At 39.7% G+C, this 27,144-nt stretch overlaps 2 protein-coding genes across 4 annotated transcripts in view; one reads left to right on the top strand and one right to left on the bottom strand.

Annotated features, from left to right (window-relative positions):
* Positions 1–26,817, bottom strand: cxxc5a (CXXC finger protein 5a). 3 transcript variants are annotated; one of them, XM_088440294.1, is made up of 3 exons: positions 26,477–26,817; positions 14,960–15,946; positions 1–953 (listed from the first exon to the last, which is right to left on the bottom strand). In XM_088440294.1, exons 2-3 carry the CDS (start codon positions 15,752–15,754, stop codon positions 909–911), a joined length of 840 nt encoding a protein of 279 aa, XP_088296420.1. In that variant the 5' UTR covers positions 15,755–15,946; positions 26,477–26,817; the 3' UTR covers positions 1–908. The 3 variants fall into 3 exon arrangements, 2 of the variants coding, with proteins under 2 accessions (XP_088296420.1, XP_088296421.1); XM_088440295.1 differs by having other exon boundaries at positions 1–950; positions 26,477–26,816; XR_015868538.1 differs by lacking the exons at positions 14,960–15,946; positions 26,477–26,817 and adding an exon at positions 8,032–8,183 and having other exon boundaries at positions 1–950.
* Positions 1–27,144, top strand: part of LOC148408923 (uncharacterized) — a 75,382-nt gene that overhangs the window by 40,294 nt on the left and 7,944 nt on the right. The window contains exon 4 of the mRNA XM_088440296.1: positions 4,414–4,485. Within this exon, the coding sequence (XP_088296422.1) occupies positions 4,414–4,485 (72 nt within the window). The remainder of the gene's footprint in view (positions 1–4,413; positions 4,486–27,144) is intronic.

Consider the following 27,144-nt stretch of genomic DNA (forward strand, 5'->3'; position numbering starts at 1 on the left):
TACATGCATTCCTCTTTATTCACAAAAACCAGTCCAATTTCCTAAACAAATACAAAGATTGGTTATTCTTAAGAGCTGCAGCTACCCGGCAACGTAACAAAAATCATGAAAATAGAACAAATAAACAAAATACCAAAAAACAAAAAAACAAAACTTGTCTCAGTGCGTTCAGTAGGGTAGACTCAGAGCAAGTGCTGTCTCTTAGTGCTATCGGCCAGATAGCATGCTTACGAGCATGCTCAGTAGGGGCCACAGTAAGTAGTTTGGAAATGCAGACGAGGGCTGATGATGACGGATGACAATTACAGCGGAGTCTTCAGCTTCTCTCTCTTGTTTGGATGTGGGAAATTTTACAGCATCCCAATGTGAAAAGCCTTTTTGTCATTGACCGGTGTTTCAGTAACATTATGGTCAAGAATTACAAGAATGTTTGCCATTAGCCACTAGCTTTAAAAGATATAGCTGTAAAAGTACATTCTCTACACAAGTACTGTATCTTTCCACGCATGAACAACATTAACACCAAACACAGAAATTAGTTGATTGTCCACACCGGGGCCTAAAATTTCTGCTTCTGGCAATAAACAGTTCAGTGTTCAGGCGACATGGAAAAAAAGCTGCTGGAAAAAGGACAAAAGGTACCAAAATGGAAACATAGAAAAGGGAATTAAAGTTTCCATAGATGCTCTTCTTCACGCTTCATTTTTGGTTCAAGGAATAAGTAGGCGCATCCATTACCCCCCGCAGAACTTTTTTTTTTTCGGCTTTGTTTTTGTTCTTTTCTATGATTTTTTTTTTTTTCCTTTTTCTCATTCATTTATTAGCCAGTGTCTGTTTTCCGGAGACAATCCAAGAGTTGGCATTGCACTTGATGGCAGAGCTTTGGGTACGGGAGTGGAGGAGAAGTCCTACTGGAACCACCGGAACGCCGCTCCTGTAGGAAGCATCACCTTCTTGGAAAAAATCACAAGAACAGAAGGGAGGGGAGTAGGGGGAGAGAAGTTTGAAAAAAGTTTGACAATAATCAGGAAAAGCATTGCAATTTATAGAGTATATACTACAGTATAGATTGGGATGTAAAATAGCATACTGTAGTATAATAGTGATGTAAATTTTAAAGTTCAATTCGGTAAACTTGGTATGCCAAATTTAGCAGTGGTGGCTATTGAGAAGTCTACACATTCCTGCTCAAAAGTCGGATTTTTCTGATATAAAAAATGAGGTATAAAAATAGATGAAAATAGATTACTACAACATTTCCACTCATGAAAAAAATGAAATCATTTGGTTGCACAAATGCGTACAACCTTGTGGCTCTGTTCAAAAATTACAGATTGATTTTAAAACGTCAGCGCATTTGTAAGCCTTTTCAAGTTCAGGTATAGGCATAAATAGTTTTGAAAGTATTCATCTTTTTCTTAATTTTATTAAAACACAAAAACCTGCCATTAAAAATCCATAAAAATGCCATAAAAAAATTCTTTAAGTATTACTTTAATTCATTCAATCTCAAAGACATTTCAAATTCATACATTTCATGTACAATTAATATCTTTAAAAACACAGTTTTCTAATAGCTGTAGACTGAAAATGACATCATCTGTTGCTCTGGTAATGACCAATCATGGCTCACCTGTTGGTCATGTGTTCATAAACTGAACCATCATTGGGCCTTCATTACATTTGATGTCATTTCCAGTCAACAACAAGTGAAAACATATACTTTACAAAGTATTAACAGTACATGAAATATTATTAAGCTATCAAATTAACTCATTCAATCCCAAAGATGTCTTTTTTCGTTGTTTTAGTAGTCCAGACATTCAATCGCACGGACGTATTTATATTTTTCAAATATTTTCAAACGACAAGCTGAAGCAGAGTCTAAAAATGAATGCTACTAAAAGAGTTAATTATTGACAAAATATGAACCTTTTACTGCAAAGACATGGCTAAACAAATGGACTGTCCCTTTAGCACCCATTGTAAACATGTCTTGTAAAGCACCCATCCAGATTTAGCTAACGACGAATTAATTAAATTTATTGCACAGCCCTACTTTATGGTTATATATTCATGGTCTATGATCATATAAAGCAACACAGTTTTTTTCCATTTTTTTAATATCTGCACTCCGATTTCCAAATGAAGAGGGAAACCTTTTGCTTGTTTGCTATTTTGGTTCATAAATGACATTCCACTCTCGGGGTGAGTGTTGAAATGTGTATGAGCCATTAGACGCAGGAAAAGGCTTCACACAAAAACCGATAGGCCACATTTATTATTTAGCCACCACACGCGTGGTTCTCCCGTGCCATCATTAAGGGCGAAGCCGCTGTCGGCCGCCGCCCTCCGCCATATCTTCGCGACAGGAGTGGCACACTGCTGCAAAGTGAGCGGAGGCCCGCCGATCGGGCGTGCATCCTGAAAAGTCCAAGTCACCGGCTGAGCCCGAAGCGAGGCAGGAAGAGCTCATGCGCCCACACAAGCTCTCACGCCGAAGCCAAAATGTATTCAAGTACAGTCACACACCTCCACACGCGCTGGCATGATGATAAACCCCTCAAGTCACACCATACAGTGAGAAATTCTCATGTGTGATGAATTCTGGTTCTCTTTTTTTTTTTTTTGGTTTGCTTTTTGTTTTTATTGTGCCCGACAGCATACATTTTAAGGACTCTGGCATGCACAAAAAAATGATGCGTAGCTGGGCATTCAGGTACATGTTTAAGAAAAACAATGTTAGTGGGTCAAACTGACTCAGTTGAAAGCAGACTGCAAACATTGAATGCAGATTTGCAGTTTTCATCTGTTTGTCTTACATATAATGAGCATATCAATTAGAAACGGCGTTGTTGCAGGCAGTGTTGTATGCATTTTTGTTACACTATAAATATTTTTCTGGAAAAGTCAAAATGACCCAGGATTATTCACAAAAAAAACTCAAGAAACTTTTGGATAATTACACATTATCTCAGGTTAACTTAACCCTGGATCGTATTACTATTCTAGAGAAACAAATATAACACACAGCTATAACTTAGGTATTGCCTTTGTGAGTGAGTTTACAATCACAAAACTAAGTTACTAACACTTTTGGATAGACTAGGTACAAGAAATAAATTTTCTGGCACATTTGATCAGCAAAGTTTGTTGAAATTTGCTCAATAGAAAGAAATAGTTCATTAAAATGTGATCAGTAGGAACAGTAAATGTTAGTCTATCAGCATCAAAGTGTGAAGTCATTTAGGTCTACCATGCCAGCCTATATGGAGCATTCGAATGCTGCTAGCTAGCGGCTAATTTATGCTAGATGGAGTTATAAGTCACGAGTAAACATGGACACAGGTGCCACATGTCAATGTTAGCGCAATTGAGTCATTTGTTAGGGCTCTGAATTGGCACTTGAACGTGATTTCCGAAGTGTTGCGTTGTTTTTGTCAATATATCACAAAAACATGATTTCAGACGATTTTCCAATTTTGAGCTGACAGTGTCAGTAACAATTACATTATTCAAATCAAGTTTTTTTTCTTCTTCTGGGATTTGCTTGAATTCTCCTAACAAGTTTTAAAACATGTATGTACACGACAAGACGCTTAATAGATTATTTAAAATGCTCATGAGATGAAAATTGTAAAACTGAACTGTCAAAACGCCTGGCTCTGCTTGTACAGCTTCAGTCTGTTGCTGAAGAAACACGTGTAATGTTTCAGCCCTTACAGTTCTCTTAAGTGCCCCCCCTACACACACACAGCTGTACATGTGGAGCATGGTGATCTGTAAAATATTTGCAGCTTAGGAACACATACCTATCCCTATGATCACAGGAAACAGGCTTTGCTTTTGCCATGTGAAGTGTAATTACACACCCATGGCACCAGGTGGTGGAGTGGTGCTATAATTTTTAAATAGCTTTTCAAAAAAATTCTAAATCGCTTTAGTGGTTATGATTTTTTTTTCGGCACTGTGATGCACTTTTCGTTTATTTTTTCTGTTTCAGACTAACCTGTAACCTGTATAAACCATGTAAAAAGTAAACATTTGTTAAAAGTTGGTTAATATTGCTTATTTATTATGTTAATGTTAAAAAGTGTACATTTTAGGTAACATTTGAATAAATAATGACCTTATTTATGGTCACGGCAGGGGTGCAAGTGCGTGTTATAGTTTTTCTTTCCTATGGGGCGTTTTTCAAAATATAATTGAAAAGCACTGCTATAAACGGACGCATCACATCATCATATTTAGACGCAATCCATGTTAAGAATATAATCAACATTATATAGGTTAATTCTGGCTAGCGTAGATAAATATGAAGCATAGGGTACAGGCAGCATATTGCTTGCCTGGAATCATTTTATGGTCTGTGTTGTTAACCCCTCATGTGTCTCTGTGCCGACCTTTCTGCAGAAGCACTTAGCCGGTGAGACAGCCAGGAGGACAGCAGCAACATCTGGCGCCGCCACAGATGTCAGAAAGCACGTAAGGTCTGGATTTAGTGTGTCGTAATACGTGGCGGGAAAAACACATTCATCAGATGAACTTTAACTGCTGCATTTCCTCATTAACTGTGCGCAATCAATGGGAAATGGCAGCAAATAGAGGTGAAAAAAAATATTTTTCCGCTATCGCTGATTGCGCTGGTTCAAGCAGATGGGAACCGTGGGTGTGAAGTAGCCAATCACTACAATCGATGCTTTTCCCCAAACAAGTTGAGCACATTTGTCTTAGCATAGCATCACAATTTGTCTAGCACATCACAACAATGTGGACATTTCTCTGTATTCTCTTCTGTAATTGCTTTTACAGTGAGCTAATTTCAACTTGTAATGACATTTCAGAGCAAAGTGCACGTTGTTAGGCATAAAAATTCCTTTCAGCGTGAATCTGATTGTTAGCAGCCAACTGCAAGCCATCTTCCCACATCAGCAGCCTCCACTAAAAGTCATTGGTGATTGGCATGCATTGAAATAATTAAATTTTCACTTTTTTTTTGACACAATGCATGACACACGTTTTATAAGATGTCATGTATCATCTTTCTCTATGTAAGTTGGTAAAAAGACAAAGCAAGTTAAGGTTCTTTTTTATTATTGCAATATTTCAAGCTCAGAAATGATCATTTCTTGCAGGCAAAATGCACATTTTAAGTCAAAATACAAAATTGTGTTGTTTTTTTTTAACAACGTACACGTTCCATTTTAATGGTGCAATGGTTGCAATTAGAGCTGCAACAATTAATCAACAACAGATTTAATTTAATGTTGCACTTTCTTTAATATTACACAATTATTTTTAATGATCTGTTTCGAAAAATTGCATCTTATTGACCATCTGTCGGACATGTATTCTTTTTTTATTGTAAACTGGCAACAAAAGTGCCGATACCAGCATCAGACACCGACCCGGGTAGCGACACTTCAAAATAAGGCCCAATAATGATACCTGATATCAGTACTTGCCCATCCCTATTTAACAGAAACATAACTTATGTTTTCTGCATTATACATTTGAAATAATGTCCTATTTATTAACAAAAGGGACAGGAATTCAAACATTTTTACTGGCTAATCATTGATTAGTAATCGTTAGTTGCAGCCCCAGTTGTACTGTGTTATTGACCTGTCAAAAATGTTGTATGATGAGAAGGATGATAGACAGTTTATCATTGCTTAAATCTTTTGCTTTCGCCTTTAGTGAAGGGTGTTCTTCCCCGCAGCCATATTTCTCCTTGATTCTTCCTGATGTAACTGAGTCTGCTTAGCAGTTTGCCCAACATGTCCCACATGGGTCTTGGTGCCAGTCGACATGCCTGTCACTTTACATGAGCCTCTGCTGTCCAAGATTTTGGGTGCAGGAAAGTTCATGAGGCTATCACCATTCGAGAGATGCTCTTAATGAAAAAAATAAAACAAACGTAGTCTTACCATGAAGCTGCAATATGTACCATGCTGACGGTTTACCGCGGTGTTAAAAAGTCAAGGTTTCAATAACCGCTAATACTATCTATAAACGGTAATGAACGCTTTTCTTTTTTGCTTAATCTAGCAAAGGGGGGATTTAAACAGTGCAGAAAATGATTGGCTGCTTGCAGTCAAATTAACTTGTTTCTTTATAAATTTAAGGGTTTTAGATAGGACCGCACAATTAATCCAATTTTAATCGCAATCACGATATTGGCTGCCACGATTAATTAAGATAATCCGCTGCGACATTAACTTTTAAGGAGCCGGCTACCTGTACATGTACTTTGTCAGCCTACCACCAGGGGGCAAATGCAATATATAAGACTTCATTAAGCTTAGGAAATAGCAAGCAAGCAAATCCGGCAGCAGCGGCGAGAAGGGCTGCAGCAAGGCTTGGTTCATGTTTGACGCACCCACGAGTCCGCGCGACTTCACGCGTCAAATTTCATAATTTTGGCAATGTGCAGCCTGATCTTCCGCAACTCGTACCTTCCAGAATTTTTTTACTGCGCAGAAAACATGGCGGACGGACTTGCTTATGAAAGTTCGCCGGTACAAACACCTGATTTGGCTAAAAAAGACTACCGTGACCTAAATACCGTAAGCAACTCCTGGCAAGCACGCACACTTAGAGAAGAGTCTGTTAAAAAACAAACTTGGAAGACGCTTGAGTCGGCGTCACGGCGCCCTTCTGAGATTTCAGCTTTCAATTCCACTTTGAAATCCTTTTGACGGCAAAGTTTCCCACGTTTACTAGTGTGAAATGGCGTTGTTTCTCAACTGATTCCTGATATATAGCTATACCGTGCTAGCTGTCAATTAAGACCCGTTTTGAAAATTCTGATTGGCAAAAAAAATTGAATGAATCGACAATAACATTATGACTGCTAATTGATTAAAATTTGCTTAAAAGTTGTTGTTTTAAGTAGGTTTCATTTTTTTTCATTGGTTTGCACTCAAGTACATTAGCTGTGTTGCCCTCTGTGCCAAGTTTTTGCCATGTCCTGAGTAAATTTGTCTTATTATTTACTGTATTTATTAATTTTCATTTGTTATTATTAAGCCTTGTTTATATATTGCTTGTTTAAAAAAAAAAGAGCTATAAATGGACGTTTCACCTAACATTATGAATAATCGTGATTAAAAATCATAATTTCAATATTGACCAAAATAATCATAATTATTATTTTGGACATAATCGTGCAGCCCTAGTTAAGGTGATAACATTCAAAGTTATTTTGAAAATATATCATCATTGTATAAAGGGTTTTTGCGTAATCTCGCTGTGTTGTTTTTTGCTTTGCTTTGCTTTGCTTTGCTTTGTTTTGCTTTGCTTTGCTTTGTTTTGCTTTGCTTTGCTTTCTTTTCTTACTTTCTTGTCATGCTTGGAGGATAAGAAGTCCTTGTCTTAAAAATAGCTTACCACTAACGGGCACTGTGACAAGCTAAGAACAATTAATGAACAAGTACGTTAATATATTTCTTGATTCATTCATTCTACTGTCCGGACATTCCTTAATTTTCCAAATACAGGTATTCAATATTTTGTTTAAAAATAAAATTGATTGCGTGATAATCATCTCACTACTGTGATACCACGATAGTTTTGCTCAAGGTTATCATACCATCAGAATCTGATATTGGCCCATGCCTAATGTTAGCTAACCAAGAAAATTTCCCGTGCATTTAATAGACGAACAACACTGCAGGGACTGACACAAGTGGAGTGATTTCTCGTGCAGCTATGCCTTCCCACATGTCTCTATCAAACGTTGCATTCTCAGAATAAATCCAGACGTTCTGCGCCAGCGAGCGGCGAGGTGGCAAAGGCCTGTGCATGCAAACTCCCCCTCACTTGCTGATTTTACGCTCCTCTTTGAGCTGCCGTCAACACCCTTAAATTAAGCGCCTGGCTCGCTGGACTGAGCTTGCGTATCGATGCGTATGCCGAGAGGGATCTCGAAGGCACGCACAACAACCTTTTCATGCAAATGCAGTAAAACGAGCCAGCAACGTTTCTTCAAACGGCATGTAAACAATCTCCAGAATCAAAACAACTTACTACAAGGTTGACTTGATGACTTCTATTTTGATTATTTGACGCCAACTCACTATGATCTCAGATCCTGGTGCTTTAATCTAGGTAACGCTTTTATACAAATGACAAACAAAAAAATGTCCTGGGACACACCCTTTTATGAAGGAAATCTAGCAGTTATGGCTTGGCCTTGACCTTTTTGCCCCTCCTCAGTTTTAAAGGGGATGTATTATGGAATTGTGGTTTTTAATTGGTTCGCTAATAATAGTCTGAGCTCTGCGGTGCTTTCCCATCCATTAAATATGAAATTACACAATCAAGTAAGCAGTATCGAAATTTAGTTTTGGTATATTAGCACTCACATACAAGCGTGCAACTTCCGCTTCTTCACGACAAAAAATGGGTCATATTTTCTTCTAAAGCTGTTGAAATGAATGGATTAATTGACAACTAATTGAGTATTAAATTAACCGACAAGTTATCGTGTCGAGCAGTTGTTTAATTTAAACTTGTCAAAATCCTCTAATTTCAGCCTCTCAGCAGGATATATTCTGATTTCTGTAGTCCTACATGAAAGTAGGCTGATTTTGTTTTGATTCAAAATGGGTATTTGCAAAGATTTGCTTTAATTTCAGGTGATGAATTGAGATGAGCTCATGTCTCTTCCTGTAGGTTGAAAGGAAATGGGTCCCAGTACTTTCAAACAGGGTTTCTTCGAGTTCATGTCTCGAGCTGAAATTAATTGCAGGACAGTTTTTATGGGGTCACCATTTGTCAAAGTATTGTAACAAAGTAATATAAATGACATTTTATTGATTTTCAATCACACACAACTTTTTTTTTCCCGTGTACTGTATTCTATTATTACTCTATAATATGTGAACTAGATCATTATATTTTGACAATAAATTGTAAAATCATTTCTTATTTGGATCTTGGGAAGATGAAGCAGACATCGAGTAGCTCTACCTTCCTATGATGTCTCGTTATGCTGAATTTACTTTATACACATAAAGAGGAAACAGCAATAAAAACAAACTACTTGTATTCTCTCCTAATGCAGCAATCAGTCATGCACGTCGTCATTTGACATTCCGGGTGCGCTGATGACGTCTCTATGACCGTCTGTGTAGAGCGGGCGGTGTTGTGTGATCTAAACACCTGCAGGACAAAAGCTGTTGACTTAATAACAAAGCCTGTTAAGACCATATCTAGTTTTGCCAGCGGGATGCGTACGAACTGACAACTATAATGTACGAAATATTGACAAATAACACGAGTGGAAAAGCTGCTGTTCGGTACATCTTGAACAACTGACACTATGAGAGTAATGATTTAGCTTTGTCGCTATTTGGGAGGATATGTATTGAACTATTCCTTGGTATGGACCATACTGGGGTGTTTTTCTTATATATTTATTCAATACTGTATCTATATTCAGGTTCACAAAGCAGTTCCTTTTAAGCCAGGGGTGTCAAACTTATTAATTAATTTTAAGTTTGATTGTCATAATTGTACACGTTTTGAAATGAGAGCCCACTAAAACCTGTGCAGAAGGGGTATTGGTGACAAAAAATGGACAAAAGTTGAAGATAACTTTCAAATTTGATATTTTAGCCAGAAACTTGATGTCATAATTAATATTTCAAGGGACACATAAAATTATGTGGCGGGCCGGATCTGGCCTTGAGTTTGACACTGGTGCTATTAACAGTGATGAGAACAAATGATCGGATTCGCTGTAGTAACTCCTTAGGCGGAACAGATAACCTATTTTAACCAGAACATCGCTAATCCCGACATATTTCAGTAGCCCCGTTGTTTTGTCCCAAAGTTACGTAGGTTAAGGGTTTTTTTGGTCTGTTTTATTTTAAACCAGCAAGCCAATGGTTTTGGATGTGTATGCCAATCACACATTAGTCATAATGATTTATACGATCAACCAATGAAAAAAAAATCACGGGAAATGGCGTCAAAGCATAGAGAGCTGAGCTTTCTGGCGGGTGCGATCGCAATGTGGGGCACCAGTATAAAGTGCAAGCTGATTTAACTTGTATGGACGCGGTTTTCAAACGAATGCTACATAAAGGAGCAAAAGAAAGTTGAATGGAGGTGCATTCAATGACTGCTCACACAGCATGACATCTCAAACATTAATAGAAATAATACTTCAATGCACCAAAAAGAAATGACTAGTCCATGAGCACATTGTAGAGGGTGCGTGGAAACATTTTACTATTTACCAGTATTTGACCAAACTCAAATTTAAGGCGGTATGCATTTCACTAAACCGGCACAACGCCAGGACAGAGCATAAAATATTTTTGGATCATGGTGAGATTTATTTAAGGCTGTTGAACTGAAATCCAAGATAGCAGTTAGCATTTGTTAAAATAATATAATCAAAAACCGATCAACAGATTAACTAGTCAGTAAATTTGTTATATTTCCTGGTGAGAATTTTTTGCATTTATCATTTTCAGCCAACTTTCAGCCGACTGACTGCATGTCCCAGTTTTTAAATTTGAAAATCTGGTCATGATTCCATAAAATGAATATTGCATTGAATATTCCATCAGGCAACCAAATAAGCATTGCATTAGAATGTATTACAAAATATTTTTTCCTCATTAAGAAATGATTTACTAATTATTGTTGGTTGGTTTGTATTGTTTTGTGCAGTCCAGAAATCAGAATAATATAAAATATGAGGTATTTATCGTTTGAAGTTAAACAATGGCCCCGACTGATTATTCTAAATAGTTGCCGACTAATTTGATAATTGATTAGTTGTCGAGATATCAATTAAATTTGACAGTTCTACTGGTCACCCTATATCTAATGCGTAATATTTGATGCTAACAAACAAACAGCTAATATTTATTTTCTTTCCCATACACTCTAAAAAATGGAGGACCCCGATCAATCACGCCTAATCAATACACACAGTGGTCAAACAAATTTTTGCCTTATGCCGCATAAGTGTAGTTATCTCCTTTAGTACGTTATGACTGAGAATCTTGAATCAATACATTTCAAAACCACCTCATGATATTATCACACATGCCGTTGCGAAGTATTTTTATATAATAATGAATGTAAAAGGAAAAATGAGATGAGATTTCATGGATTGGAGAATATTGCTTGAAATAGATCAAGTTTTTAAGGTAATTTTCAAAGCCTTCAAGGATGCAACTTTGCTGCTTCTGTGAGTTATCAGGCGCTTTTAGTGCGTGTGGATGTGATGTAATCGAATCACTTTAATTTGTTTCTTCTCAAAACAACGTTCCCCTATTGACCCTAATTTTTCATCTCGGGTGACACCGCTGTCTGTTTAGTCTAACTCAGCGCTCAATTACTTTACGACAGTTACATTGTTTTACAACGGCAGAGTTGATGTAAGAGAAATGTAGCCCTGAAACACTCTGATGTTTTTTCCCCTTTGTCATTAGTAGAGGATTATAACCTACCTAATCCTTTAATAACATTCATTAAAGTATTGTTATGCTAAATTTATCGAATTAAATTCAAATGAAACATAAAGAGAAACATATGCCGCACAGGTATTGTTGAATATGATGACAAACGGCATTTAAATGAATACAGACTTCTGTAATTAATGAATCAGCGCTCATACATCCACCAGTTAACTATTAAACTCTGCGGGTTTATGATATCATTAAAATCTTATTTCATATAATTGAAGCGTCGTTCGACTGTGACGTTGCGAGCTACGTGATGACCCATACCAACATCAGCATGCATGAATATTCAAGTCCCTTTGTTGGCCCGGCATCACAAGTGTGAAAATCGAGTTCATTACCGCCGACCCCGTCACTTGCAAATCATCAATTAAGCCTAAATCCACCGCAGTTACAGTAAAATAGTCGTAAGGTAGGGCTGGGAAAATTTGACCGATGATTAAACATGATATTGATGCAAAATGACTGATGATTTCTGCTTCAGTCTATAAATGTGCAAAATAAAAAAAATGTCATAATCTACCCAAATCTGCTTTGCAAGACAGAGTGACAAATGGAGACATTAAAGTGTCATTTTTTAACATTTATTAAGTTTTGAATGATAAGGAAATTGCATTCTTTTCGTTTCCATAAAAAACAGCATATGAACCATAACTGTCACTCTAGTCTTGATTTCGATACATCCCAGACATACCAACCACTAGAAATGCAAGACGGAAGCCTTGCTTTTTGATTGGATATTGTTAATCAAAGTGACTCGACGTACCATTTATTGTAGGTAAGTAAAATATCAAAGTAATTCCACCGCTTTAATTGGTAAATGTCAGATTTTACAAACTGACAGAAAATCCACATTGTTTAGATATTTGCAGTTATTAATGTTGAATGCACAGATAGATCTTTTTCTACCCCGGTTTGAAGGTTGACTGATTTTAAAGGCGCTACATTAGCAGCTAGCGCTAACACTGGAGATTTGTGCCGTATTATACAATGACAGTGTCATTTAGTGACGGTTTCTTAGCGTCAGTGTGTTGATCTTGACAGGGATGTGATGTGTGTGATGGCAATAAAACGGAGTCACGAGGAGGAGTAAAGTAAACTGCTAGCAAACACCGCTGCAAAGGTCAACGTCAAAATAAAAGTGCTATTGGCATTGTAGTAACGTACGTGAATTATTTCGTGTGTTTATTTTGATAGTGGCCTTCGAAGAATAACATTGATGTATTTTTGTTAAAAGGAAGTAGATTTCTCTTTTTTTCATTCATAAAATAGATTTTTTTTTTTTTTACATTTTAGATCAACTCTAAATCAAGAGTAAAAGAGATCTTTTGGACTTTTGTCAAATCTTTTTTTTGGTACATATTCAGAATGTAGAAAAGTTGAGCTGAGATGACGCGTCTTTCAATAGCAAATCGCTTGCCAATGACCGTTTTGAAAGGCACTCGCCTCATTATATACTATTTCATACTATATACAATACTATATCACCCTGCCTGAATGTTATCACTTGTTATAAAACAATTCTGTGCTCCCGGTCTCAGTGAGAACGAAGAGTTTGTAGAAGACTGATTTGTGATGATGTTAGTGCACAGTGTCGGAATCCGGTTCTCCAGGGCCGCTATCCTGCATGTTTTTAATATTCCTGTCCCCTAAGACACCTGATTCAAATAATCAGCATCTCTAGGATGAGCTCATCGATTTAATCAGGTGTGTTTGAGGACGGAAACTCCAAAAGAATTCAAGGTAGTGGCCCTCGAGGGCCAAATTTGGACACCCCTGTGTTAGAGCCACTTTCAACGCTCCAAGTGTTAAGGACAGGCGTCCCAATATTTTTGTCCTCATAATGCATATTTAGCCTCATTAAATACCTTATCATCAAACACTACTTCCGTCACACAGGAACAAAGCAGTCTTTGTGTTCTAACAAAGTAAAGTGATTCTCTCATCAACCGATAAGAAACGTCCCTTCTCTTTTGAGATTGGAACATCTGCCAAAATTAATTTCATGATCGGTCATTCTGTCATCGCAGCCATGCTTGGTTAAGCCGCGGAGAGCGACGGAGGTAAAGGGCAGTACGTTTTTTTTCTTTTTCTTTCCGAGGCCATTTAGTTGAGCAGGAGTGTCAGCGGAGAGAGGGACAGGGGCAGCAAAAGAGGAGGAGGGGGGGGGGGCACGTGTGCCACGCTGACACCTGGTGCTCCAGATGACAGCTCCAAGGCCAGATGGACCATATTACACGCACACGCACCTACTTACGCACACGTGTACACCTACACAAACACATACTGTACACAATTACCATCACTTTGCCAGCTACATTTTTACCGCACATTTTCGCCAAAGTATTAATATGCATGTGTAAGCGGAACGTGACCAAACTGAAAATGCCCTCATGGAGGCGAGATTTTTTTCAGCCTGTGAATCAAACGGCTCAGTGGTGGATGATGGGCCAGGTTATGATTATGGTACACAAGGCCGCGCACCACCTGTCACAACTTGCTCCACCAAAAAAAAAAAAAACCCCGCCCACCGTCTTAAACGCATGATCTGATTTGAGGTGCTGGCTCACACATTTGTCAGTCAATGTAAGTAAGTAGTAAGAAATGTACTGGAGATTATAAATTGGGATTATTTCTCTAACAACAAATATTGACATTTTATCACTATTGCATCCAGTGGGCTCTAATGACCAACTGATTTTGATTTTGATTTTTTTTTTTTTTCCAATAACATATCCTGTATGCTAAACATTTTGAAACCACTCTACGAAGTAACAAACGTTGGAGGTAGTTTTGGACTATAGGTTAATAGAATCAAAACGTTTTGCTGTTAGCATGCATTAGTGGATTTTTAAGCATATTTTTTAAGACGATTCTCTGCAGCCCCACAAATCTAAACACAGCACAGCAAAGGATAGTTAGTACTCAATGTTTATGTTTTTCTCTTACTCCTTTTCAACATGTAAACTGTGTTTGATTGTGATCTCTATAGATGACCCTTATTTTCTTTTATTCATTATTTTATTTTATTTTACTTATTCATAACCTTTTGTAACGGGATTTTAATTTCAATCAATCAAATTAAATCGATTAAACAATAAATAAATAAACGGGTGTATTTTACCGCTCAATTCATTCTCCACAAGCATATTCCTGCTTAGGAATGGTAGGGTGCATAGAACATAGATTTGTACAGAAAATGTTGGAGTTTAGTTCACCTTAAGTCACATTATTTAACGCTTGTGCAGTACTTTGACAATTTTTGGGTCATTTTCTTACACATCATTCTCACAGTATTTTCACCAAGTGATGTCACACTCCTGGTAGTAGAGTTATAACTAAGTGGGTGTGCCATGTTGTCACCAACTGGGTAAAATTTCAGCTCCCTCGTGTCTTCTTTCAATGCTTTCCCTTTGGTGTGAAATGATTTCGATGTAACAAATCCATATTTAGGTCCCAGACCTTCTTACCTCCAAAGCAGCAGAGGGCTTCTTTTTCAGTTCCTCGCATTTTCGAAACTTGCAGATCTGATGCCCCGTCTTGCGATTCCGGCAGCTGCTACACTGCTCACAGTTAATCCGCCGCCGGCAAGGTGGGCACATGCCACAACGTTTTCGCTTCTTTTTCCCGGAGTTGATAGCGGAGGCCAGCTCGTTCTGCGCCGGGTATTCGGTCAGGCCGGCCATGTGCAGCGCGCTGTCCGCTAGAAACACTCCGGCCGGCGTCATGATGAAAAGGCCCGGGTTGAAGGGGAAGCCGCCCCCTACTCCATATGGGAAGTCGACAGGACCACCTACGGCATCCGTGACAGACGTACCCTCCAAATCGCTAGCCCCCGAGCCTGCGTCTCCTCCGCCAACTCCCACTCCCATGCCCCCAGGCAGAAGCATGTGCTCCATACCGGCCCGCTTTAATAATGCGGCCGCCTGGGCAAAGTGCAGCAAGCCGTTCTGTCCCTCCAGAACCTGTTCTAGGGTTCGGTCCAACTTGGCCGCCGCCAGCGCGGAGACGGTGGGCTGGGGCGGCGGAGGAGCTTGAGGCTTGGCCGTGTGGTTCTTTGCCTCGCGATTGTCTTTGTGTCCATTGGCGTTGGCCGAAGAGACCGCCGTGTACTGCGAAAGGGTGCGGGAGTTCTTAAGGCTCCTGTTTAAGGGTGCGCTGATGATGCCGCTGCGGTTCCGGCGTTCGATCACAGGGGAGTCCTGCTTGCAGCCACTCCGCTCCAGGTCCTCAGTCCGGCCCGCCTGGGACAGCCTGCTAGACATGGTCCCGAGCGTGTGCGCCGCCTGGGTCGGGGGCAGGGACGAGCGAGCCGAACCTCTTCTTGGTCCCTTCTGTACCCAGGTGAGAGTGCTGCCGCTCCTTGATGGACTGACCAGCCAACCGACAGCGGACAGGCCTTCTGCCTGTTCTACAGCTTAGCCCTCATCCACGTTCCTTCATGGGCCATCTGGAACCTGAGTACGTGGAGAGAAGAGAGCAGTGTGCCAATTAATCAAAATCCGGTTCAGAGATGTCCAACCAAACAATAGGACTACTTGCACAACATCCAATAAAGTTGGGAAGTATTCTGCCTTTACTAAGAGAATAACGTTTAGTTTTCATTGACACGAGTGTTGTGATCAAGACCACATCAAATGTGACCCACAAATAATTGAGACAGCATCACATCTAATTCGAAATTCAGGAAATTCATGCTGGATATTGTTTTATATGATCAATTTTCTACTGGACTCAATCTTATGCGACATCTTGGTTTGTGTCTCATTCCATCCCTAGTAAAACTCAATAAAGTATGATCCAAAATATTCTTAAACAAAACTGAAAACACATTGTTTATATCTATTGTATCTAATGCGTTTTCACAAAAATCAGACTTATTTCTCAGAAATTTAAATTGAAATGTTGGTATATTGGGATCCTGCACTTAATTCCCTGTGACATAATAAATAATACATGGAGGTTCCTCAGTCAACAATGCTGCCAGTTGAAATACAAAGTTTTGCAAAAAACACATTCAAATTCCCGTATCATGGAAACATTTTGGAGCTTTTAACCATGTTCCAATACTAATTCATTAACCTAAATAAGCCCAAAGTTATTTTTCTCATTGATGCGTTTCTCAGTGTTATGGCCGAGGATGTCAATTTTTCTGTTGCTGTTGGAAGTATGCAAGAGATTGAGTGCTCCCCTTGTAGAAAGGATCTTCACAGGGCCAATGGATGGCGCGGATTGGCGGATGCCAGAGGAATAACCGTGATACAGGCCTTTAAAAGTTTTGGCATTCATCTTTCAATGGTGCGCATCGTCTACTAATCCCCCATTTGCATTCACTTGGATTACAATTCGAACCTTTTGGCTACAGGGAAATGAAAGTCGAGATGTTAAAGGTTGTTTTGTAGAATTCCCTAATGGACATCTCTGTTGAAAATGAGTATTTTCCATCAGTAACTCAAAACAATTGTACGCAACATAAGCCTGCTTTTGTGAAAACGCAACACATTCATTTAATTCATGAATACATGGTTAGGGCGGCACTATTCAAAGTGAATAGTACGTTCACCTCACAGCTCAGATCCCGAGTTCAAGTCCAGCTCGCTCCGGCTTCCCTGTGTGGAGTTTGCATGTTCTCCCCGTGCCCGTGCGGGTTCTTTCCGGGCATTCCTGCTTCCCCCCACTTTCCAAAAACATGCTTGTTAGGAGTATTGGACACTGTAAATTATCCTTAGGTATGACTGGGTGCGTGACTTGCTGTTTGTCCCTGTGTACGCTGCAATTGGTCTGTGACCAGTTCAGGGTGTCCCCCCGCCTACTTCCTGTAGCCATGCTATCATGGCTGGTCGGCAAGGATCTCCCATGCACATGCATTGAAAAGGATAACTTGTGGAGGACCCATGAGTAACAAAAAAATATATTAAATGATTGATACTAACTCTTTGGTATCGATATATACTGAATTGATTCTTGGATTTATCTCCACAGCCATTTTATGATCTCAATGATTAGCTAGAATACTTTCAACAGTGCTTAAAATCTACGAACAAGATCATCTAATTTGGCGGCGGTCGAATCAAACAATAGTAAGAGCGAAGACGATAGATATGGCAGGTAGGGTGAGACTCCCCAGTGGACACAGATGCATTCATCCACTTGGGTTGAGATTCCTGTGGCTGCTCATCTATGAAAAGGCAAACTATGTTCGTATTCTCCTGACCTGTCCGTGTTCACAAACAAGCACGCCACCTCCCACAGAAAAGCTGAGGAAATGGCCGGGCCATTCCTTATAAGGGAAACAAAGGGAAAAGGAGGGGGAGAGGACGGCGGGCGAGCGGGGAGAGGGGGGTGGGGTGGGGGGGGGGGGGGGGGGGGGGGGGCTGTGCAGTGTGTGGAAATTGGAAGGCCAGAATTAGTGGGAGGTAAAGCTTCAAAGGCAAGAGCACAGCCCCCACATTCTCAGCAGCTCAGGGGGATGTGGCGCCAGCGAAGCAGAGCCAGCTCCGCAGCCCCTCGGCCCCATAGTTTCAGTTTCTCCCTCTACGGCACTGACCAGGGTCCGGTTTCCCCCGAAGCATCTCAACACTAATTGCATCTCTGCGCTGTGGCAGGCCAAAGCATAAAAGCACCGCCAGTCATCACAGAACGACGCGCGAGGCTTTTATATAACGAGAGACAAGAAAAATGACACGTTTAGTGGTCATTTCTGAATACTTTCATGTAGTTAAAAGCAGATAAGTGGTTATTGATAGACATTTGAATTTCACACACTCTGAGTTGCTCTCTGGCAGCTGTGCATCTGTAGAAGTAAATCGGGCGAGCTTGGGCACTTGCCCGGCGCTATTTCTTGATTAATCAAGGCCTGGGAGAATATCCAGCTCTGATCCAGCCGCTTCATCAATGTTCTAAATACAGTAAACGTGTTAAAAGCCTTGAGTGTTCCACAAGATTAATGAATTGGCATATAATCAATCGCCAGAAGAAATGAGTTCTCAAGTCATCTACAAAGTGACAAAACTGGCAGGGAGGACCCACGCAAACACTTTTAAGAAAACCTCTGATCTACTGTAATGATTTTAATTCCGCTGCGCAGCTGGCCAACTGGCCGTCTATTCTTCGCCGGCCGACCCGAGCGATGGCGCCCGTATCTTGGAAATTCAACGTTTTGGAGCTTTTACTCATTTACATGTTAATTCATCACCCTAAACGCACCAAAAAATGTTGTTTTCCTTTAATGAAGCGTTGCTAAGAATTCTTTGTTTATCCTGAGCTCTCACCACCGGCCCTTCTCGAGCAGATAATAAGGGACTCATATACTTAATACGTCACAGGATGCGCTCATAATTTGGGGCTAAAATTCTGGTATTTTCTATGTTACCATGTATTGGACACACCGACAGGCGACAATGTAAAAACTATAGCAAAACAAAATACATCTTATATTCGTAAACTCTTCATATTTTCTTGTCTTCATATCCGTAAGTTATATATTTGTTGCGGGTTAAGTGTCTTTCAGATTTCCCACATAGCGATTAGTCGTGAATGCCTCGCCAGTGTAATGTTAAATGCGCTTGAAGCAGTTCTTTTTCCTTTTCTTTGTGAACAAGTTTCACCATGTTTATAATTGGGTGTATATGCCAAAAAAAAAAAACCCACACAATTAATAAACGAGTGAAATGAAATCCTTTCTAAGTTCTCTAACCAGTGCACACAGCCCTGTGTGCCACTCTTAACTGAATCATCTGGAGACATCAGAACCTTCACATGATCCTCTTTGATTTAATAATATTCTTGCGTGTGAGCAAGGATGGACTCGGGCATTGGTTCAGCCTGCGCGCTTCTTTTATTGAAGATAACGCCATAACAACCCCTGGTAACACGAACCGCTTTTAGCTGCAATAGGCACTGGCTGCTAACAGCCAACTGCCATCCGCCCTCTAGCTCATCCTGTTATGCTAATTATTTTAAGGAAGAATACGGTCGAAAAAAAGACGCGCCTGCATCAAATCTCGGCTTATGTGGCTGACGAATCAATTTTCCTTGAATGGTGTCGGAAAAAAAATTAAAAATCGCATTTTTAAGTATCGTGTAGCCTATAGGACGCAGACATACTATTGGCCTTCATTTAAAAATAAAAATGGTGTCTTATATGTGAGGAATTAGGGTAAATTACCAATGTGCCAAAGATACGATTTCATAATTTATATGCATACATTTAACCAGTAAAATTTTAAAATGTCATGATATAGGCCCCTTTTAAATGACATGTATTATGTGGTTGTTTGAGAGTGTGAATTGACAGAGCGGATGATACTTTGGATACTGCTCACTTGCTCCACGACACCTCGCAAATGACGACAACGCAGTGACACATTGGCTCCTTCCCTCAAAGAATTTTCAGTTTCAATTGCCAATAATATGGAAAATAGCTGTAATGTTTGAATAGCCGCTGCTTTTAAACGTACACAGTGTTATCTTAATTAACTAACCTTAACTGTCTGAATAGTGGTGCACATTTTACATGTGCCTAACATATTCATTATTTTTAATGACCAGATATTTACGACCACATTCTAATGATCTTAAAAAGTTTATGACCTCAAGTGCTCTCTTTAAGATGTTTTCAATACAGAAGCATGCTTCCGCTGTTAATTATGGTCTCTTTCACTTTACAGCAGACAATTTATAAAATCATCTTTCCTATGTTTGCTAGCTAACATGGTGATCTGTGAGTTGATTTAGCAACATAAAGGTTTTTGTTTAGACCTGAAAATGCATATTTGATAAAACACACTTCCAACTGTAATACATGAAGCGTCAGAGTGATTGAAGCAGACAGCCAGGCAATACTCATTCATTCATCCATTTTCTTAACTGAATGCCGTTATGCGGGTTGCAGGTGTGCTGGAGCCTAACTCAGCTGTTTTTTTGGCAGTAGGCGGTGCACACCCTGAACCGGTTGGGAGCCAATCACAGGACACACAGAGACAAACAACCACTTACACTCACAAACGCACCTGAGAGCAATCCAATATATATGCATGTTTTGGGGATTGTGGGAGGAAACCGGAGTACCCAGAGAACACCCACTCGGGCCATATTGCCCAGCCAAAATGAAGCGTAAAATTTTTGAAAGGCTCAAACTTACTTGTTAATATGTTGGAACGATGGTTCTCAAATTAGGTTACATAATAGCAAGGGCTATTTATAGATTAAACAGGATTTTTCTAAATTGAGAGCAAATAAAGTGGAACAAAAACTAACTTCTACATTGTGTTACAGTGACACCTTTTTTTTTATATGGATGCACATTGTCACTAGTGGCACATTTTTCTGGCAGACGAGACAGAAACAGGAGATGATGTTACACAATCTATCTTTTGGAGTTGTTGACTAAAATACAGCAAGCGCTACCTCCACAAAATGTAGTTACAAACTTCAGTAAGGCAGACACTAATAGCATTACATTCTGTTTTCAATCCAAAATTCATTTGTGCTGGTACTCGGCTGAAAAAAATTATTTCACCTGTGAAATCATTGAAAAAATGTTGATAACCACAGTTATGTGGTAAATAACATTTGTACTTGTAGCCTCAATGCTACAAACATATCATTTCATATCATTTTGTTCTCATAAGGCCACTGGGTATTGACTAAAACATATGAATACCCCATGGCAACATGGAAAAAATGTTGAAGGGACATAATAATAAAAGCATCAAATTACTAATAAAAATGATTTTCAAATGTATTGTTGTAATTCCAAATACTAGAGTATGAGAAACGTTTTTCTACTCCTTCCTACTCCTTTTGAACATATACATTGTACTGAACTATGACATATGTCCAACTCTCATTGATCTTTTCCTTTTTTAACTCAAAATTGAGTTGTTTTGTTGAAGACAAATATTGATTCACTCCTTTATTTTTTTAAGTCATATTCAGGTTACTTTTGACCCATCTGTTTTTGAAGTCTATATTTAATGAAAATCAATAATGCAATCAATCAAGTGCATATCCTGTGCCAATATAGGGTAAAATGCTATGTTTTTAGTATTAAGCCTACACATCCAAATAAATTTGCCAGTAAAAAATATTGCACAAATTGTTTTATCTAAATGTAGTTGAGTGGTACAGTCAAGCTTTGTTTAGCATTATTGTGTCAATTAAAATGTGATTAAATCTTGTTCTTCTTGTTTATATGTCATTTATGATCAACATTTAGACATTTTAATAATAAGATAGTCCACAATGAACTATGAAAACAACCTCATCGACCATATCTATCCTAATTGGTTACACTGCTGACTACTGGCCTGGCATGCATACTGCAGCATGAACTTTAACTTTTTTTCGAGTTGTCATCTAAATTTACAAAAAAATGGCATTTGAACCAATATTAAATCATGAAAATATCATGTAGGCTCTGATTTTGATTTAAAGTGATCACAAGTTTATACTCAGCATTGCAGTCAAGCGGAAGCCAAAGAGCACCACACCATACTTGTGGTTTTGTCAACAAGCTTTGTTGATTTATTTGCGTATTTTTTAAGAGCCCTCATGTTCGCACCTTGTCAGCGGTCACACGGTTCAATCCATCACCATCTCGGCACCATCAACCTTGAGCGCGGTTCGCAATCTCGTGCTAAACAAGCTAGCGTCACGGCTCTTTCGATACTAACATAGCGTCACTTCTTTAGTGAAGGTTTTGCTGTCCTAATGTGAACCGTCTCCTAAGACGTAAACATCTCTCCTCCGCTTCTGAATGCCAAATGAAACCAGATCATTTTGCGTCGTTTTGTACTTGGGGCACTGTTACTCAATTTCCTGTGTCACAGACTTGATACTGTGGTTCATGTTTGAAGCTTTACACCTCTGCTTGCTGGAAATTGACAGCGGTCCAATTAGTAGTCGCATAAAAAAAAAAAAAAAAAAAAAAAAAAACACCCTCTCGCATGCTGCCCTAGCGTAAAACAAATGAATATCTGACGTATGGGGCATTTTTGTGAATACATCTTGTCTCAATATATAGAGACTCTAAAAACAGGATTAGCAGCAACACACCTAGAGAAAAACGTTTCAAATGGGCAATCTGGGTCAACCGATGACCCTGTGTGTCCACAAACAAATGTGCAGATGGGTGTGGCCTTAAATGTCTGACGTGACCCTGCAATCAAAGCACCACTACACGTGCCATTCATACTCAGGAGTTAACACCACAGTTCATTTTCGGAGCTATGGTCATAGAGAAACAAGAAGTAAAGAAGTTAATACATTTTAATTATTCTTATAGCTGAAGCCCTTGAGTAGTTGTAGCCAATGTACCCTAATTTTGTGTGTAATTCCATGAACTATCGACATCTGAAGACTGATGAAGTGTATAAGTTTAAAGGTCGCATTAACAAATAACAACCAGAAGTTAGATGTTCTTATTAGGGATGTCCAGATCCTGATCATGTATCGGAAATCGGGCCAGCTGATTTGGTAAAAGATAGAGGGGTTGGGGTTAGGGAAATGTTATTTTATTTTATTGTAATTTATTTTTTCTTTGTCATTTGTGAGGGCTAGAAAACTATACAGATAAAAAAATATACTGTATATACTGTACACATATTTATGGGACTATAAGGAAAAAGTAGTTTTGGGAATAGAGTTTTTGTCATGTATAGTTCACACCAGACTATAAACTGCAGGTTGTAACATCAGATATTTATGCAGAAAGATGGTATGTGGAGTTTTTTTTTTTTTGTTTTAAATTGCCTCCAACACAAACTGAACTTGTCTGTATTCTCCACATAACATGACACACTCATATTGGATTGTAGAATCTTGCACTAACGCAACAGTAACATGCCTGATTGCATTTACTAGTGGAGAGTGTCCCCTGATGGCGAGTAATATATCAGTGCAAAATCAATACTATAACGTCTTCTTCTGTCTCTGTTAATTTAATGTGCGTATATATATATATATATATATATATATATATATATATATATATATATATATATATATATATATATATATATATATTCCTACAATTGTACAGTATATCTCCCTTTTGACTCAATCCTGTATTAGCTTATTAGCTGTTAGCATAGGGATACTTTATTTATTTAGCTTAGTTTTTACTTATTTACTTCTTTTCAGCAGTAGTTTTAATGCTGAAATTTAATATTTTGCCTACAATGTTGTTAGAATGAGTAAATGTGAGCCTTTGCAAAGCACATTAAGAACCAATTGGTGTTTAAAGCGCTAAATACGTTCACTCAGTTGGCATTTACAATTTAATGAACTTGATAACATTATTTTCCATGAAAATTAACAATTGGTGTTTAAAGCGCTAAATACGTTCACTCAGTTGGCATTTACAATTTAATGAACTTGATAACATTATTTTCCATGAAAATTAACTCTTAATGCCCTGTTTTGGAAAAGAGAACCAAGCTGGCCAAGTTTGAGCATTCTGACCGCAGTTAGCTTTTTTTTCCAGCTTAGTGATCCAACTAGAGCTGCCCAACCCTTTTTTTTTCTCCACCTATTCCCATAAAAAAGTAGTCTTTTGATGTCAATGGCACTCCACGGTAGGGTTCCTGCTGACACCCTTTCAAATCAATGGTGCTTAATGTTTTAATACCCTTAAAAATACCTTCAGACACTTGATGTCACCTGAAAATTATATCATAGTCGCTCAAGGCTCATGTAATGACCAACCATGGCGCACTTGGTTTCTGTTTGATCATGTGGTGTTTATAAGCGGTCGTGATTGGTTGTTACCTGAGCCCTTACACATGTGATTATTTTCAGCGCTATTTTCTGTCCATGAAAAAAATAATGATTTTAAAATGCATCATACAGGAAATATTAACTTTTTTTACCGTTGCGAGTTAGTTATCAATTTCAAGTCTTCAAACAACTAACATAGTTTTATCCAAGAGTGTTGACTCCACCCACTAGCACTCTAATTAACAACTCGTGTCTCAATTATTCCATAGCCAAGGAGTAAAACGTCAATTTGTTGTTTACGACATTTTCGTGCCAAACCATTTCAGTTGCCAGGCAACAAGTGAAGGCTCCACGAACTTACTGCTGGGCCAAGAAATAGGTGCATAACCTTTTTTGGAATTAATTGCCAGTTCCTGGCAATCCCAACATACTTGCCACTTCTGATTGTATCCACATAGCTAACATGACAACGACTTGTGTCATAATAACGCTATACTTTTTGAAGACTTTCTTCCTCAATCTGATGTGATCGTCATGAGGCATCCTTGCAATCCTCTCCTTAATGACACCGCAGCTGTCGTGGGCGTTCAGTTGATGACATGGTTGACTGATCAATAGGTGATGGAGAAAAGCTTTTTAGGGCGTGCTTGTCTTTATACCTTCCTCGTATTTGGCGCGGTTGATCACGTTACCCAAGATTAATTCTAAATTATCCGATCATATCTTCCCGCAGCAACAGACAATAGACTATCGCCCTAAATTACCTTGTAATAACTCCATCTTGGTTCAGGAATATGGATTATTTTGCATAACTATGCAGTCTGCCCACATCAAAACCAGTTATGGTTGGGCATCAAACCTAGATCTTTCAGCTTTAAGTGACAAGTGTTCCAACCATGACTTCTAAGAACTCTGCTTGGTTAGAAAGTTATTGCAAAACAATGACATCATTGATTTCTGATGACCATTACATCTCAGCATATCATAACAATCTCCAATGCTATGGAAAGTGCCCCCTAGTGGCTATGACAAGTACTTAACAAACGACAGAGTAGTCAAAATGCTGCCTGGTCAAAAAAAAAAGAAGAAGAAGCCAATAATATAACCAATACAAGCCAAAATATATGGCTATGGAGTGAAGGGACACTTTTTGAACAAAATTAGCACAACGGAATTAGTTTGGATCCATGACTTTCGGAGTATTCAGCCAAGCAGACAATTAACCTCCTCCATGCCCACAGTCTCTCGAGCATTAAGCAGTAAATTGAGGAACTGACGTCACTGCGGGCGCAGGTGGCGACTTATCGCAGTCAGCATTTAAAAACAAACAACAGCGTTTTTCCCCCCTTGCTCCTCATCGCTGCTTTGGTCCGCCTCGAACTCTTGTGCAAGTGATTCAACTTGTGGAGACGCGGGAATACTTTATGCATGAGTGCGTGCGATGCACATAATGCGACCCCCATCTCACCCCCCCCAACACTCGCCTCCGCCCTCTCCCCCCTGCAGACGCGCTGTCGACGAGCGTCACATTTTCAATTCCTCCCACCTCCTGCACACACACACACACACACGCGCGCGCACACACAGGCGCGCGCACGCACACATGCAGAGGAAGTTAAAAAGCATGGTGACAACGATTAGACCATTACGCGCACAGCCTCCATCCGGTGCTGCGCCCCCTCCTGCATTTACGCACACAAAGTTGGAAAGCTGGATACAAAACTGCACCTCGTGGTGCGTTCAGGACACCTGAGAACTTGATCATGCCCGGACAAAAAAACACACTGATCCGTAGCTGAGATGCGAATAAGCTGAGTTCCTGACTCTTTTTACGCACCATTAATATTGGTTATTTGTGGGTGGTGGTGTTGGGGGGAGGGGGGGGGGGGGGTGTCAATAACGGTCACACAGAGAATGGTTGAAGTTTTCAGTTGGCCCACATCACGCCACGCGCATCCGTGCCGCCGCCGCCGCCGCCGCATGGAAATAAAGGCGAGATTGTTGGTGCTAAAGTGGGGGCAGCTCGTCAGCGGCGCCGGTGACAACGCGCCGGGAGTCGCCGGGAAATGAGCGCGCTTTTGTCTGGACCGCGGAAGCCCATCTGCGGCACCGGCTCCCGCAGTGCCAGCTTGCTCCAATATTTCGTGGAGGAGATGACAGCCAACTTTTTTGGACTTGAGCGAAGTATAGTCCATCATCCATCCCAGCCTTGCTTCACTTCCCATAATGTTATTTGTAAACACAAACCCAGTATTATTGGCACCTACCAGAGCAGATCCGGGGTGAGGGAGGGAGGGAGGGGGGCTCCCACAGTCCGAGCGTTTCGTCTCTCCGCTTTGTCGTGCGCAATGGTGACAAAAAACACCCAAAAGCGAGATGGAAAGGCGAGCGTCTCCCCCTCCTCCTCCTTCCACAAGTAGCCTACAGCAGCGTGTCCGTGCGCTCGGAACAAACGACGTGAGAAATAAAACAACATTCAGCGTCAGTTATTTGGCGAAGGCGGACTTTCCGTGGGGCTCGGGCGCGTGGGTTCCCCCCCCCAGCCAGCCAGCCTTCTCCAGTCCTCGCGATCCCACCTCTACAACCCCACTCGCCGAGAGGAACATGCAAACACGTTTCATAGATTTTTGGGGGGTGGAGGAAATCCCGAAGTGGACTTTTGGCGCGGCGCGATGGCAGGCACGTAATGCGCGTCGTTGCAGCAGCTTTGCAAAACGTCCACTGAAAAAATAATATTTGTTTAAGGAACACGCAGTGTATACTATTGTGTTATACTTTAATGACTAATCTTAATAATAAAAAAGTTAACCGGAATTGAGAGTATTGAAAGTGTTGTGAAGAAGATACAAATGGAAAATAACTAACACAGCGGTGTCCAAACTACGGCCTAGGGGCCGTTTACCGCCTGCCATCCACATTTTTGTGGTCTGTGGCA

Source organism: Hippichthys cyanospilos, chromosome 18, assembly GCF_059441005.1.
Source record: "Hippichthys cyanospilos isolate Australia breed blue-spotted pipefish chromosome 18, RoL_Hcya_1.0, whole genome shotgun sequence".
NCBI classification, from domain to species: domain Eukaryota; kingdom Metazoa; phylum Chordata; class Actinopteri; order Syngnathiformes; family Syngnathidae; genus Hippichthys; species Hippichthys cyanospilos.

Bases quoted from the DNA above. Each gene is read 5' to 3' on its own strand.
- cxxc5a (XM_088440294.1), bottom strand. From the start codon at position 15,754: ATGTCTAGCAGGCTGTCCCAGGCGGGCCGGACTGAGGACCTGGAGCGG. The intron at 954-14,959 runs GTAAGAAGGTCT...ATTTTTTCCAAG, and splicing joins AGCCCTCTGCTGCTTTGGAG to AAGGTGATGCTTCCTACAGG.